At 44.2% G+C, this 16,895-nt stretch overlaps 1 protein-coding gene across 5 annotated transcripts in view; it reads left to right on the forward strand.

Annotated features, from left to right (window-relative positions):
• The first annotated feature begins 2,118 nt into the window (after positions 1 to 2,118).
• Positions 2,119 to 16,895, forward strand: part of ERCC1 (ERCC excision repair 1, endonuclease non-catalytic subunit) — a 45,129-nt gene continuing 30,352 nt past the window's right edge. For 2 of the 5 annotated variants that reach the window (XM_040320973.1, XM_040320978.1), the window contains exons 1-4: positions 2,119 to 2,226; positions 10,248 to 10,391; positions 10,653 to 10,772; positions 13,468 to 13,878. In XM_040320973.1, the coding sequence (XP_040176907.1) occupies positions 10,686 to 10,772; positions 13,468 to 13,878 (498 nt within the window). In that variant the 5' untranslated portion in view covers positions 2,119 to 2,226; positions 10,248 to 10,391; positions 10,653 to 10,685. Of the gene's footprint in view, positions 2,243 to 10,247; positions 10,441 to 10,652; positions 10,773 to 13,467; positions 13,879 to 16,895 lie in introns of all 5 variants that reach the window. The other 3 variants (XM_040320976.1, XM_040320974.1, XM_040320977.1) reach the window with 3 other exon arrangements.

Consider the following 16,895-nt stretch of genomic DNA (forward strand, 5'->3'; position numbering starts at 1 on the left):
AAACTACCGTTCATAATGGAGTAAGCACATTCATCACGCTGTAACAGACAGAAAAGCGCAAATCGTCTTTTACTAACACGGAATCAGCTAAAGCAGCCTCAAGGGTGGCGTCATCCGCATGGAACTTCCCCTTTATAGTGCCGTCGTACGTGTTGTACGTCACCGCGCTTTGCTAGAGCATTGGTTTTTTCACGATCGCGTGTAGGCAAAGTCGTTTTAATGATCAAGTTGAAAAAAACTTTGTTTTTTCTAGAGCCTGAAAAACGTCATTTTTTAGAACCCGAAAAATGACCATGTGTACACGGCATAAGACTTGACTATGAGGTGGTGCAGCAGTGGCGACGGGGATTGAGTCGCTTATTGCCGCCATTACTAGTAAAAAAAAAAAAATATGTCCCCGGTTTTCATTTAAAAAATCTGGTCACCTTACCTTGGAGGCCCAAATCCCACTCCCGGCCCTGTGAGGCCTGAAAATGGTTCAAAAAGGCCAAAATCGCACTCCCGGGCCCTGAAAGCCGAAAATGATTTTCGGGGGCCCAAATGGCACTCCCAGGTCTTGGAAGCAAAAAAATTATCTATGGAGGCCCAAATCGCACTCCCCTCCCTGGGAGGCTTAAAATTAAAATTATATTCAGAGGCCAAAAACACACTCTCGGCCCTGGAAGGCCGAAAATGGTCCTCAGAGGCCAAAATCGCACTTCCGCGCCTTGGAAGCTGAAAATGATACTCAGAGGCCAAAATCGCACTCCTGGACCTGGAAGGCCAAAAATGGTCCTCGAAGGCCAAAATCGCACTCCCGGGCATTGGAAGCAAAAATTACCTACGGAGCCCCAAATCACACTCCCCTCCCTGGGAGGCCCAAATCGCACTCCCGCGCCTTGGAAGCTGAAAATAATACTCAGAGGCCAAAATCGCACTCCCGGACCTGGAAGGCCAAAAATGGTCCTCGGACGCCAAAATCGCACTCCTGGGCCCATAGCAAGCTGCTTGCTGTGGCGGCACTCGACAGGAGGCCAGGAGCACAGAAGAGGGCCCCAAGAAGAGGAGGATTTGGGCTGCTATGTGCAAAACTCAGAGGCCAAAATCGCACTCCCGGACCTGGAAGGCCAAAATCGCACTCCCAGGCCTTGGAAGCAAAAAATTACCTACGGAGCCCCAAATCACACTCCCCTCCCTGGGAGGCCAAAATCGTACTCCCGCGACCTTGAAAGCTGAAAATAATACTCAGAGGCCAAAATCGCACTCCCGGACCTGGAAGGCCAAAAATGGTCCTCGGACGCCAAAATCGCACTCCCGGGCCCATAGCAAGCTGCTTGCTGTGGCGGCACTCGACAGGAGGCCAGGAGCACAGAAGAAGGTCCCAAGAAGAGGAGGATTTGGGCTGCTATGTGCAAAACCACTCCACAAAACAGGTAAGTATAACATGTAAGTCCAATTTACAAATGTACCAGAGAGTAAAAAAACATGCGATATTTACCACCAGGGTTTTACTGGTGGTATCACATGTGGTATAAAAACAGCATGGGGGTCAGGGGACATATAAATTATTATATTTTATACATAATAAAACATTTACAAAATAGTACATTACAAAATAATACATGACATGAAAATTAAATACTGTATTTATTGGCGTATAACGCTCACTTTTAGAGGGTAAACTGTGCCTGCGTGTTATACGCAGGGGGCTGTGGAAAGTTTTTCCCTGAAACTTCCCTCTTAAAGTTATACACCTGTGCGTGTTATACACAGATAAATATGATAATAATACATGCCATGCACTGGTCATAATGGTTTAGATTTAGTGAAACAATGACACCTTTTATAATACATTTATTATATACATTTACATTATATGTATTATATTATATTATTATTTACATTATAATTACAAGTGGGGTATGCCTGTACTACATTTCAAAATAAAAATAACACATGACATTGCCATGCTTTGGACGTATCAGTTTTGAGCTAGTGAAATAATGACACCTAGTGGTCAAACAATGTCAGTTCTATAGTTAGTATTCTTTGTATGGGTGTACCATGGCCGACGTTCAAGCTTCTGTTCAGTGTACCAACATGGCTGACGTTCCACTATAACTACATTTCCCAGCTTGCACTGCTCCTTTGACTTCCTTTTGCCCTGGAAATGCTAAAAGTCCCTCACTACTGGACATAGCTTTTTAAATATCTGAGGACTCAGATGATCAGATCACCTAAAAAATGGTAAATATAAACAGAGGTGAGGTGTTTGTGTGCCTGCAGTGAGACTCTTGTACAGAATCTGATCCTCATATGCTTTGTGACGTATTGTGAAGGCACACCCAGACTATATAGATTTTATTGTCATTATTTTATGTTTAAAGTGGGATTATAGTAAAAGTGAGCGGCTGCAGCTTTGGCCATAATGTGATAGTGTGCAAAGCGGATTTTCCTTAAGTGGTTTTGCCCTCGTACCGCGATGACAGCTCTGGGATTTCTGCCCCTAAGCTGCCATCTTCTCTGCCCTTTTTTCTGAAACTGATGATGTCACTTGCACATTTTTGACACTTAATAGATACTGGAAGGGTGCATTGCAGTGAGAATGTGCTGCAAGCAGCGTGCACCCAGAAATAGGAGGAAGGGAAAGGATTTTTTGTTTTTCTTTGAATCCTTTCACATGGGCTTTCTGATCTACTTTCACACTGCAGCACCTGGCCTAAATTGGCGCTAAAGCGCCACTAGCTGGGGGCACTTGTACCCCCGCTAGCGGCTGAAGAAGCTGTTAAAAGAGCCCATGTTGCAGTGTTTCCGAATCGCTTTTCAGGTGCTTTGGAAGCGCTGCATATTCATTGCAATGGGCAGGTGTTTTGGGATAGCGCTGTATACAATGCTCCCAAACCGCCCCAAAGATGCTGCTTGGAGGACTTTTCGGAAAGTTTCGCAAGCGCACTGCCCCAGTGTGAAAAGTCACACTGAAATGAACAGGAGGCGGTTTTCAGGCATTATTTAGAGGCCACCTCAGTGTGAAAGGGGTCTAACTGTCCATTTTTCAGGTGGACCTGATCAGAAGGTCCATGCAGCTCTATGGACAGGCAGAGGTAAACAGAGTGTGTGTATGTATATGTGTGTGTGTGTGTGTGTGTGTATATATGTGTATGTATGTGTATGTGTGTGTGTGTGTGTGTGTATATATATATATATATATATATAATATATTACGAGCATTCTCCTGGAACGGATTATGCTTGTAATCCAAAATGCCACTGTATTTGTAAACACACTGCATCCAAAGACTCTTAATACAACAAATAAAGCGACAAAACAAGCAAAAAGAAAATTATATATAATTTTCTTTTTGCTTGTTTTGTCGCTTTATTTGTTGTTTTAAGAGTCTTTGGATGCAGTGTGTTTACAAATACAGTGGCATTTTGGATTACAAGCATAATCCGTTCCAGGAGAATGCTCGTAATCCAAAGTACTCGCATATCATAGCGAGTTTCCCCATAGAAGTCAATGGAAACGAAAATAATTTGTTCCACACTGACTTCAATGGCATGCAATACCGCATGTGGCCAGAGGTGGGGGGGTGCCGGAGAGCTTTGGAAAGGCCCGAGGACAGCTCGGCTGAACTTGGAAAGGTTTGGGAACGGAGTATTTCTGAGGTTTTTTAGATCATTTCTGAACGGCTCCTCTAGGCTCTGCTCCGCCCCCCCCCCCCCCCCACCGCAGGCAAAACGCAGCACTGCACACCGCTTTGGCTTGAATCCTGCTAGTTTTGGGAGACAACACTCGCAAACCGAGTTAGGATTTTTTTTAAGTGCAGTGCAAATGAAAATTGAGGTATTTGCGCGCTGATATGGTATAAAATGTGAAACTTGGAAAAACATATAATGATATCTTTTTACTACAGCTGTCACTAATGTGCTCCCACAGAAATCTGTAAAAAAACATATAGGTGTGACAGCGTTGTAAAAGTGAAATAAACAATTATGGTGATAAACATTGAGATTGCAATAATATGAAAAAAGTCCAAAAACATCAAATTAATGAATCCACGCTGTACAAAAACAAGCTTGTGTGATGTCTTCAGACAACCTCCGTGAAAGGAGTGCTCCCACCACCTCATGCAATGCTCGTTCACCTCCTTTAACCACTTGCCTACTGGGCACTTTCACCCCCTTACTGCCCAAGCCATTTTTCAGCTTTCAGCGCTGTCACAATTTGAATGACAATTGCGCAGTCATGCAACACTACACAAATTAAATTTTTATTATAATTTCCCCACAAATAGAGCTTTCTTTTGGTGGTATTTGATCAACTCTGCGGTTTTTATTTCTTGCGCTATAAACAAAAGCAGAGGGACAAGTTTGAAAAAAACACAATATTTTTTTACTTTTTGCTATAATATACATTTTTTTTTTTTAAAACACATTTGTTCCTCAGTTTAGGCCGATATGTATTCTTCTATATATTTTTGGTAAAAAAATTGCAATAAGCGTATATTGATTGGTTTTCGCAAAAGTTATAGCCGTATAGGATATAGATTTATAGCATTGTTTTTTTTTTTTTTTTTTTCTAGTAATGGCGGCGATCAGCGTTTTTTTTTTTTTTTTTTTTTTTTTTTTGTGGCTGCGATATTGTGGCGGACACATCAGACACATTTTTGGGACCATTCATATTTGTACAGCAATCCCTGCTATAAAAATGCATTGATTACTGTATAAATATGACTGCCAGGGAAGGGGTTAACACTAGGGGGCAATCAAGGGGTTAATGTTTTCCCTAGGGAGTGATTCTTACTGTGGGGGGAGGGGACTGACTGGGAGAGGTGACCGATGATTGTCCCTAATGTACAAGGGACACACCATCGATCTCCTCTTCCTGACAGGACGTGGATCTGTGTGTTTACACACACAGAGCCACAGTCCTGCTCAGTTACTGGGCAATCGTGGGTGCCCGACGGCCTTCACGGCCGCTGGGCACACGCATCGGATCCCCAATGATGCGGCGGGCACGCGCGCACGCTTCCCCTAGTGGCTTGTGAAGTCGCAATGTCATATGACGTCCGCCTAGAACATGAGGGTCTTCCTCCCGCCGTCATTTGACGGCGGGCGGTGGACAAGCGGTTAAACGACCCTGCAAGGGGTCAAACACTCATTGCACCCTGTGCAAACATTCCCTCACGGGGATTGTCAGAGAATCTTGGTGGCGCAAGGGATGAAAATATTCAAAAGCAGGTAGGTACTCCTTCCACTATGCTGCTTCAAACTTTAAATTCACAATGACTACCGGTAAGTTCAGCAACACATGAAAAAAAAAAAACAAGAGAAAGTGCCTCCTATAGTGCTACTACACTCAGTAGTCACTGCCAGGCTCCACCTCAAATTCTTATTGCGCTGCTATGTGAGAAACTGTCGCCTGGTTTACAAGACCAGTGCTCTAACCCCTGAGCTATGGAGCCCTTTTTTAAAAGAGGTAGAGCCTGGCGGTGGACTACTACTACTGAGTGAGACTGTCATGTCATTTTTAATGCTTTTAAAATTTCATTAAATATAAGTTCAATGCTAGCTGGGGTGGAGTGGTTTATTTTTAACCCCTCGGATATTTTTTTTTTTTTCATGTGTTGCTGAATTTACTGGTAGTCATTGTGAATTTAAAGTTTGAAGCAATATAGTGGAAGGAGTACCTACCTGTTTTGAATATTTTCACCCTGTGAGCCACCAAGATTCTTTGACGATCCCTGGGAGGGAATGTTTGCACAGGGTGCAAGGCGTGTTTGACCCCTTGTAGGGTTGTTTAAAGTAGGTGAGCGAGCACTGCATGAGGTGGTGAGAGCACTTGTCTGATGACCTCATACAAGCTTGTTTTTTTTTTTTTTTGCACAACGTGGATTCATTATTTTATGCTTTTGTGCTTTTTTCATATTATTGCAATATCAGTGTTTATCACCATAATTGTTTATTTCACTTTTAAAGCGCTGTCACACCTACCGTATTTGCCGGCGTATAAGACGACCCCCTAATTTTCCAGGAAAAATTTTGGTTTTGGGATATACTCGCCATATAAGACTACCCCCTTCCTACTAGTCTTTCTGGAAGCTGAGGGGTAGCCGGAACAACCACTGACAGAAACAACCGCTGACAGAAACAGGCTTTTTTCAAATCTCACTGTGCCATTACATTACATGCCTCACTGTGCCATTACATTACATGCCTCACTGTGCCATTACATTACTTGCCCCCCACTGTGCCATCACTTTGCCCCCCACTGTGCCATCACTTTGCCCCCCACTGTGCCATCACTCACGTTTTGCAGATTTCAGTCTCCGTCTGCTGCAAGCGTCCATGATTTGAAAGCCGCGCCTTCTCCTCAGACTGTCCTGTGATAGGCTGAACACAAATTTTCCCAGCAGGGCCTCTGTTCAGTGTTCCGCCTATCACAGACGTCCTCTCGTCCGAGGATGAGAAGGCATCCATGATAGGAGGAACACAGAACAGAGGCGCTGCTGGGAAAATTTGTGTTCCGCCTATCACAGGACAGTCTAAGGAGAAGGCGCGGCTTTCAAATCATGGACGCTCGCAGCAGACGGAGACTTTCACTGACGTATAAGGCGACCCCCGACTTTGGATGCATTTTTTTGCATCCAAAAAGTCGTCTTATACGCCGTAAAATACGGTATATTGTTTTTTAAAATACAGCGCTCGTATTGCGAAATGCTAGTTAACCACGTTACTCCCAATCCGAGGTTCCACTGTGCTATAATATATAAGGGCTTATGCACACTGCATCTCAAAGAGGGTGTTCCTACAGTCTTTTGAGCTCCTCTTTCTTTTTTTTTCTTTTTTTTTTTCTGCCAGAAAATTCCCCTCTGTTAGCCAATGTGTCCATGCACACTATGGGTATTATTTACTAAGGGCAAATCCACTGTGCACTACAAGTGTAGATCTGAGGGGAACATGCGAGGAAAATAAAAAAACTTCATTCTTGTAGTACAAGTAAATCAACCCCTGTGGCTTTTTCAGGAGTTTACAGGCTTATGCTCCTAAAGAGGTTGTAAAGTTCCCAGGTTTTTCACCTTGATGCAGTCTATGCATCAAGGTGAAAAAACCTTCTGTGCTGCAGAAGCGCCCCTTTTTCTTACCTGAACCTGATCGTTCCAGCGATGAGCACAAGCCCAGCAGCTGCAGCCGCTGTCTCAGGTCCTCATTGGATAGATTGTTAGCAGCGGGAGCCATTGTCTCCCACTGCTGTCAATCAAATCCAGTGACGCGGCCAAGTCCTGCTGTCTGTGTTAATGGAAACAGCAGCAGGACTCGGGAGTGCGCCCCCATGGAAAGCAGCTCTCTGTGGGGGCACCCAATGAGGAGGAGGGCCCGGGAGCACCGCCGGGGGACCCCAGAAAAGGAGTAGCGGGGCTGCTCCATGCAAAACCCTTGTACAGAGTATGTAAGTATAATATTACTTTTTTTTTTTTTTTTTTTTACTTTTAAAAGCACTTTAACTACTTAAGCCCTGGACCATTATGCAGCTAAAGGACCAGGCACCTTTTTGCGGTTCGGCACTGCGTTGCTTTAACTGACAATTGCGCGGTCATGCGACGTGGCTCCCAAACAAGATTGTTTTCCCTTTTTTCCCACAAATAGAGCTTTATTTTGGTGGTATTTGATCACCTCTGCGGTTTTTATTTTTTGCGCTATAAACAAAAATAGAGCGACAATTTTGAAAAAAATTCAATATTTAACTTTTTCCTATAATAAATATCCCCAAAAAATATATATATATATAAAAAAAAAAAAACATTTGTTTTCCTCATTTTAGGCCGATGCAAATTCTTCTACATATTTTTGGTAAAAAAAAATCGCAATAAGCGTTTATTGATTGGTTTGCGCGAAAGTTATAGCGTTTACAAAATGGGGGATAGTTTTATGGCATTTTTATAAATAATTTGTATTTACTAGTAATGGCGGCGATCAGCGATTTTTATCAGCACTGCGACATTATGGCGGACACATCGGACACCTTTGACACTATTTTGGGACCGTTGTCATTTTTACAGCAAACGGTGCTATAAAAATGCACGGATTACTGTGAAAATGTCACTGGCAGTGAAGGGGTTAACCTGTAGGGACGCTAAAGGGGTTAGGTGTTCCCTAATGTGTGTTTCTTACTGTAGGGGGGCGTAACTGGGCGTGTAAAGTCACTGATCGTCATTACCTATGACAGGAAACAGACAATCAGTGACAGGCTCACTAGGAAGCACAGGGAGAGGTTTGTTTACACTTACCTCTCCCCGTTCTTCAGCTCTGTGACCCGATCACGGGACACCGGCGGTGATCGGGTCCCGCGGTCACGGAGCACAGGATATATATATATGCCCAGCCTTGCCATTCTACCGACGTATTTAGTCGTGCGGCGGTCCTTAAGCAGTTAAGAGTGATCAGGGATTTTTGTGGCGATCAGGGATACTAACAGTATGTTAAAAAAGGATAAAAAATATGTAACCATTCATTCTTTATTCTCTCTTTAACAGTTTGGTCTTTTTTTACAATTTTCTTTTTTACATACTTTTATTAGAGTAGTTCAGTGTCAGTATAGTGGCACTGTACTACACTGGGGGGTGGATTTTTTTTTTTTTCAAATGGGTTACATTCATAACAGTTGTGATTACTATTGTGTGCTGTGATTGGCCCACTGCTATCACATGGCACAGCGTGCTATGATTGGCTCAGGTACCATGTAATAGCTGTGGGCCAATCATAGCATTAGAATACTAAGCATAGCTGTTATGAGTGAAACCCAGTCATAACAGTTGTTTACAATTTGATCGCATAGTGATCACGCAATGGCATCAGCTGGTGTCATACATGTACATGATCCAGCCTGCCTGTGCAGAAATGGTTAAAGGAGAAAAAGTTCCATTGAGGTTACACTCACAGGGGTTTCCATCATTATTTCGAACACAAATGTAATACAACATTCAGGCTCTCTGCTTCATCTTGCAGTCCCTACAAACTGTACCTCTCTCTCTGCTGCAATAGCCCATGGCTTGACATGTCATGGCTTCTGGGTGGGGACCTCCTGTCTCCCAGTTGAAGCCCTGAACTATAGACAGCCCCTTGATTATAAGGGCTGTGCATACCTGCACACTCAACCTGTTGATCTCCAGTAAGACCTGGACACAGGGTTAGATGCTTTCTCCCATCCAAGACTCATTAAAGTCTCTGAACTCCAGGGCCCAGATTCACAAAGCACTTACGCCGATGTATAACAAGTTACGCCGACGTAAATGCAAATGTGCGGCGTCATATCTGTGCGCCAGACCCACAAACAGATATGCGCCTAAAACCAGGCTACACCCCGCCAACGTATCTTGCTTACGCCGGCGTAGGGTGGGCGCACATGTAGGCTGGGTGCATGGTGCCGCTCCCATTGATTAGGCATTCAAGCATGCAAATGAGGGAAATACGGCGATTCACGAACCTGTGTGCGCCCGACGTAGGCTACGCGAGGTGCGCGTAAGTTGTACGTCCGGCGTAAAGTTATTCCCCATAAAGGAGGTGCAACCCAGCAGCAGACATGCAAAGGTCTGCACCAGGGAACACAAGCCGGCGTATTTTACGTTGGGCGTGTGTCTGGCTGGGCGTAGGTTACATTCTAGCTGTACGAAGTGATCCAGAGTAGTTTAGGCAGTTCTTCCGATGTGGTTGTGAGCAGGCGCAGGGGGATGCGTCCACGTCACGGCGCATGCGCAGTTCGTAATGCGTATCTGTCTGCCGCTCGGCCCATCATTTGCATGGGGTCACGCCTCATTTGCATGGGTAACGCCCACTTCCACCTATGCCGGCCTACGCCTTCGAATCCTACGCCACGCTGGCGCAGCGTTGGGAGCACTGGCTTGCTGAATTCAATGCTTGCCGCTACGCCGGCGTGGCGTACGGCGTACACTCTGTGAATCTGGGCCTAGAACCCTATGCGGGAATAACTATGCAGCAGAAAACTGAAAATTCCATTCATCATAGCCATTCTGGAGCCCCTCAATTTGCAGTCTTGAGAACCACTGCCTGCACTAATGTAAGCAACGTGCCTTGTGGTAATGTGTCTGCTTGCAGAGGTGTGTTTCGGTCCAAAAGGAAATGTCTTGTAATGGCTGGTCAGAAACATTAGTATTGGCATAGATGCCAGTTTCCTATATCAAGTCTATCAACTATCTACTGCAGGCATTATCTGAGGTTTGACTGATTTTCTTTTGTGCTTTTATCTTCCAGAGTACCCCGACATAGAAACTGAATTGGTTGAATTTATTAAGCACATGATAACCCACATTTTACATGAAGGAGCCAAGAGATTGGGAGCTTCTAGAGTCTCTTGATGAAAACTGCAAGTTTAGAGGCTAAATCCACCCAAAACTGGTACCTTGGTTATGTGTGATTGCTGTTCGTTTAAACCACTCACTAGATTGTTTTTTTATTAATTTATTTTATATATGGGTCACAAGTGATATAATCCATTTCCTTAGGCTGCATCTGTTATGACACCAAGAACGAAGGTCTCACCCCTTCTGCTGCACTCTCCATATTGTAAATGTAATACAGAGCTTAATAATGAGAGTGTACTGGGAACGTTTGTGAAATCTTGAATGCACTAAATGTTTTCTGTTTTTGCTTGTCTAGGTGCTGATCAGCCAACTCTGACTAAGTCACAAGATGGAGGGACAAAAAGAAGAACAGAAACCAGCAGCTGGGGGGAATAAAAGGTTCATTATTCCATCTCAGGAGTCGGAGACCGTTCCGGTGAGCCTGCAAAATGGCTTACACTTTGTGAGCTGTATATAAATTCATAGACTATTATTTTTCCTTCATGATGTAATCATGGCTTCCCTGCCCTGATTCTATAGGGATCAGAAGCATACATTTTAATGCCGAGCTTATGGAATTCAGCCACTTTCTAAAATGAGCTGGCTTAGTATGAGTTAAATCCAACAAGGTGCATGCCACCTCATGGACTTCTCTTTTTTTTTTTTTTTTACAACTGACATTTTTACTAAGCGCTGGCAGTATGGCCATCACTATACTGTCAGTGCTCCGACAGGAGTGATGCTGATTTTTTTTTTCACACAGCAGTAGCTCCTCCTGCCTCTCCCCTCCGCTGTCCATTCACAGAAGGCTTTGCATTTTTTTTTTTTGGGGGGGGGGGGAGAGGAATCAGACAGCTGCTGGATGTGACTGCAGGAGCAGGGACCAGAAGGTCAGAATGCCTGAAGTACAGCGATGACTATGCTCCTGGTGATCAGTAAAAATGTAAATTGTATTTTTTAAAGAGAGAAGTCCATGAAGTGGCATACACTTTATTGGACATTAACCATAGAATCCGACACATTTTAGAAAGTGGTTAAATTCCTGGAAATTAGCTTTAAGGGTATGGGTCAAAGGGCAAATGGCGAGTGTGTTTTAGGTGTATTTGGCCTAGATTGCAGATCAGTTTGAGATGATTCTGAGATCCTTAATGGGTGCATTTGACCTGCAAATGACCACTTTCCAAACTGCAGCAACCTTCTTTACTCTTAATTACTCTGCAGGTCAAGTAGCATGTACCAGCAGGGGCAACAGTGAGTTTGTGGTAGGGATTCAGACTCCAGTTGTGGGTCCACAAAAATGGACAAGTTCATGTCTTGACATGAGCAGCTCCCTCAAAGGCCCACAGAAGCCCACCAAAGTGTTGGCATCGCTGTTACATCTAACTTAAATAAAAAAAAACACTTGTACTTCTTTAAAGCTTTGCAGTGGTAATTGTTAAGGGGTCCTTTTTGAGGCCGAGTCTATGGCATTAGTTTAAGATGCTTCTAAATTCTTTCAGAATTCCTTGATGGATCAGCAACTTATTAAAATCAATAAAGACTAAATTAAATAATCAACTTAAAGGGGCTGTAAAGGAAAACATTTTTTTTTTTTCATAAGCATCCTTTACCTGCAGACATTCCTCTTTTCACTTCCTCATTGTACGTTTTTGCTCAGAAGTTGCTCTTTTTCTTCTCTGTTCTGTTCACTTCCTGCTTGTCTGATTTTACTGACCACCGTGATGGGAGGCTTTACTGCGGTGGTCAGTGACGTGCTCACCCCCTCCTGGGAACTACATCTGTGCGGCAGGACGCTCTCTACATGTTAGAGACTTCAAGGAGGTGTGAATTACTGGGCGTGCCACAATTCATACTGGGAAATGTAGTTCTTACATGAACGAACGATGCAAACCAGGAAGTGAATGAGAGAACAGAAACTAGAATGCCGGAGGTGATATAGATGAAGGAATTTAATAGGTATTTACTCGTTTTTTAACAGAATCATTACACTATTCCGTCTGTCTACCTTGCAGACATTAATTTTAGGCAAATTGTTTTTTTTCCTTTAGTGACCCTTTAACCAAATACATATCATATAAAGTCCCCAGTGTGTATATCACATTTATACTAACGTCCACCAAACGGTGTGAATGATTCTTATGACACGCCACCACTGTGTACCAGCCACCAAAGATTCACACCGCTGCTTACCTGAGAATTAGACCTTGGATGCAAAGAGGTCTAACAGCGCTTATGGGATAAACCACAATGAATGGATGGTATAACTGATCAGTCCCAAACAGCCTAGTACAAATTTCACATCTAGGTGCCACATCAATCACTCACAGGGGGAAAGAGCAAGGAGAATCCCCATAGCGAAGTACATTAAAACATAGGCATGTACTCTCTAACAAGAAAAAGGTACAAAGCATATGAGTCCTCCATCGATCACCCTGGTAGACGTGATGACGTCACTGCTTGGGTCTGCCTTATGCGTTTCCTCCGAAAGGACGTCTTCACTGGGGCTTACGGAGTTCTCTGTAAGTCATTTTGCACTCCCATACAAGTCTACTGGAATGCTTGAAGCAAACAAATGCCCATCAACACAGGTTTTTAACTTAAAGCGGGGGTTCACCCTATATAAAAAAATGTTTTTTTTTTTTTCCTCTAGCATTAAATTCGGCATAGTAGCGCAAGCTACAGTATGCCTGTCTATATTTTTTTATCCCCGTACTCACTGTGCTATTGTACATTGAAGATTCCGGGGAATGGGCGTTCCTATGGAGAGAGAAGGTGATTGACGGCCGGCCCTGGCACGTCACGCTTCTCCGGAAATAGCCGAAATAGGCTTGGCTCTTCACGGCGCCTGCGCATAGCCTGTGCGCAGGCGCCGTGAAGAGCCGAGACCTACTCCGGCTGTCTTCGGGGAGCGTGACGTGCCAGAGCCGGCCGTCAATCATCCTCCCTCTCCATAGGCACGCCCATTCCCCGCGGGAGTCGGAATCTTCAATGTACAATAGCACAGTGAGTACGGGGATAAAAAAATACAGACAGGCATACTGTAGCTCGCGCTACTATGCCGAATGTAATGCTAGACTGTTGTTAAAGCGGGAGTTCAACCATTTCTTTTTTTTTTTTTTTTTGCCTGGCAGGTACGTTCCTTGTTTCATGCCCATTCATCAGTTTCATCCACAGATGTGGTGTCAGGCAGCAGTTATGCTGATTATATTTTCAAGAGGGAACCCAAGGTCACAGAACGAAAGAATGCAGATGTCAAGCAGACTTCAGATCTGGAGCACAAACCTTTGGCAGAGCATTTTGGCTCACAACAGAAGATTCAGGAGGAGTCTTCCAGTCTTCAACAATATCCTCAATCCATGAATAAAGACTTGGGCTCAGAAGATAAGTCTCTAAGTGGGAAAGAAAGTTTGGGGACAGAACAGAAGATTGAAAACGGGAAGGGGGATCCTGTGAAGGTGGCCAGTTCTGTTGGAGGACCGTCGGCCATCTCAGTGGTAAAGTCAGTCGGTGGGAAGAGCTGTATTGTGGTCAGCACACGACAGGTAAGAGAAAACAGGCTTTATAAGTGAACATCTCTGGAGGGAAAACTGCCTGTGTTACTCCTAGAAACCAATCGGCTCCTTCTGTGAGCTGCCTCCTCACTTTTCTGAAATAAATACCACCTCTCTACTACACTGAAAATGCAAATAAAAGAAAATTGGAGAAAACCCTTCATTAAAACACATGAAATGTACATTAACACCTGTTAAAATTGCTTAAAAATGCTTGTGCATCCAAGACTACATGCAGTTTTCCAGGAACAAATGTTTTTGTAACTTTGGAATAGAGTAGTGAAGTTAAAACACCTGCTAGTCTGTGTTCCATGTGGTAGATTGTCCTTCACCTCCTGTCTTGGAAACACAACAGGAAGCAAGAAGAAATCCTCTCAGCTAGTTGCCTCTGGAAGATTTTTCCTGTTTTCTGTTCTGTTGACTACTAACTAGATGGTACCTTTCAAATTCAGTACTTTCTGAGGAACTGGCACACAATAAGCATGCAGCAAGTGTTGTATAAACGGCTCATCAGCATGCTTGTTTGTGGTCAGTTTTGAAGCCAGGCAGTTGGCATTTTCTGAAGATCAGCAGTAGAAGCCTCTGTATTTCTTCTTCTTTCACAATTAACTTGTTTTTGCACTGGAGACCGCACTGGACTGACTCGATCAGTTGCTGGTCTTGGGTGGGTCATAGCGTGGGCGAGACCGTAGAAGTACCTTTCAGTGTTTTTTGCCCAATTTGTGAATAGTGGCAGTGAGCCCTCATGGGGCTCGGGCTGCTGCCTTTTGGTACGGCCTTGTGGTAATTTCCACACGTAGACTTAGATGAGGTGAGTTAAGGGCATTTATTAAAAAAAGAAACAAGTACGCAGAGCCAATGGGCCAGATTCAGAAAGATCAGCGGATCTTTCTGCTGGCGTAACGTATCTCATTTACGTTACGCCGGCGCAAATTTTTCAGGCAAGTCCTTTATTCACCAAGCACTTGCCTGTAAAGTTGAGCCGGCGTAGCGTAAATCCCCCGGCGGAATTTAAATTCTGCGGGTAGGGGGCGTGTAACATTTAAATCAAGCGCGTCCCCGCGCCGAACGAACTGCGCATGTGCCGGCCGTGACTGAATCCCAGTGCGCATGCTCCAAATGACGTCGGCAAATCGTCATGCTTTTGACGTGAAAGTAAATTACGTCCATCCGTATTCGCGAACGACTTAAGCAAACAACGTAAAATTTCAAAACTCGTTGCGGGAACGACGGCCATACTTAACATTAGTTACGCCTCATATAGCAGGGGTAACTATACGCCGGAAAAAGCCAAACGCAAACGACGTAAAAAAAAAGCGCCGGGCGTAACGCCTCATTTGCATATTCCTCACGTAATAATACGGAAGCGCCACCTAGCGGCCGGCCTGGAATTGCAGCCTAAGATCCGGCTGTATGAGTCACTTACACCTGTCGAATCTTAGGGAGATCTATGCGTAACCTGATTCTATGAATCAGGCGCATAGATACGACGGCCGGACTCAGAAATACGACGGCGTATCAGGATCTACGCCGTCGTATCTCTTTTCTGAATCCGGCCCAACATGTTTTCAAAGGAACAAAGAATCCCCCCTTCTTCTTGCTGTTGCATGCTAAAAGAGGAGAAGGGTTCTCAATCGGGTGTGTTAATAGCAAAAAATATGAACAATGACTGTCAGAGTGTTGGCTTTGGTTACAGAGGCAAAAGAACAAAAGAGTCCTCATTCCCCCGAAACACGTTGGCTCAATGTACTTTTTTCCTATTTTCAATAGACGCCTTCTAACTCCCCTTTCAACTTGCATATTGTTGGACACTGGGCACTCCTTTCCACCTACCTTTCTAAATCTTTAACAATGAAGGTAATGTCATGCTTAGGGATCAGGTAAAACTGGCAAGCAAATCTCAAGCCCAGTGCAAAATAAACCAGAACTAAACTTAAATCTGCAGTATTTACAATATATTGTACATTCACAATATGACAAGAATTCTGTGGACCTGCAGCAGCATTTAAATTCTTTAACTTAAGTTCTGCGAATCAACTCTGTGGGCCAGATTCAGGAACGTTTTACGCCGGCGTATCTATTGATACGCCGCGTAAGTTAAAAGACGCACCGTCATATCTATGCGCGGTATTCTTAAAACAAGTTACGCCTGAATTTTGGCTTAATACGACCAACGTAAGTCTCCTACGCCGTCGTATCTTAGGTGCATATTTATGCTGGCCGCTAGGGGCGCTTCCGTTGATTTACGCGTCGAATATGCAAATGAGCAAGATACGCTGATTCTCAAACGTACTTGCGCCCGGCGCATTACTATACGCTGTTTACGTAAGGCGTACGACCGGCGTAACTTTACCCCTCATAAAGCAGGGGTAAGTCATGTTAACGTATGGACGTCGGAACACCCGTCAAAATTTACGTTGTTTACGTAAGTTGTATGTGAATAGGGCTGTGCGTAAGTTACGTTTACGTCGTAGGCAGTGTTCGACTTATCTTAGGCATTCTAGCCGCCGTTCGTTCGGCCCCTAATTTGCATGGGGTCACGGCTCATTGTAATACAACACGCCCACTGCCTTGATAATTTGAACTAGGTGGGCTTACGCCGGCCCATTTACGCTACGCCGCCTTAACTTAGGGCGCAAGTTCTTTCTGAATACGGTACTCGCCTCTCTAAGTTACGGCGGCGTAGCGTTTATGAGATGCGCTACGCCCACCTAAAAATACGCCAGTCTTTCTGTATCTGGCCCTGTGGCTCTGTTGTTGGCATTCTCTAGTTCCACCAGAGCACTCTACATGGAATTTGTATGTTCTTTCCATATTTGTATTTGCCTTATCTGCTCCAGTTTCCACTTAAAATCCTCAAAACCAGGACTATTTAATTAAGTGTCTTTCTGCCGGTAAGATTTGTATTGATGTAAAAGGGTCGCAGTGTCTTCTGTTCATGCACATGGCACTTACACAGGTATTTTAGGTGCTTGCCTTACGAGTGAATGACAGTAAACGCCATTGCA

Source organism: Rana temporaria, chromosome 8 (genome assembly GCF_905171775.1).
Source record: "Rana temporaria chromosome 8, aRanTem1.1, whole genome shotgun sequence".
NCBI classification, from domain to species: Eukaryota; Metazoa; Chordata; class Amphibia; order Anura; family Ranidae; genus Rana; species Rana temporaria.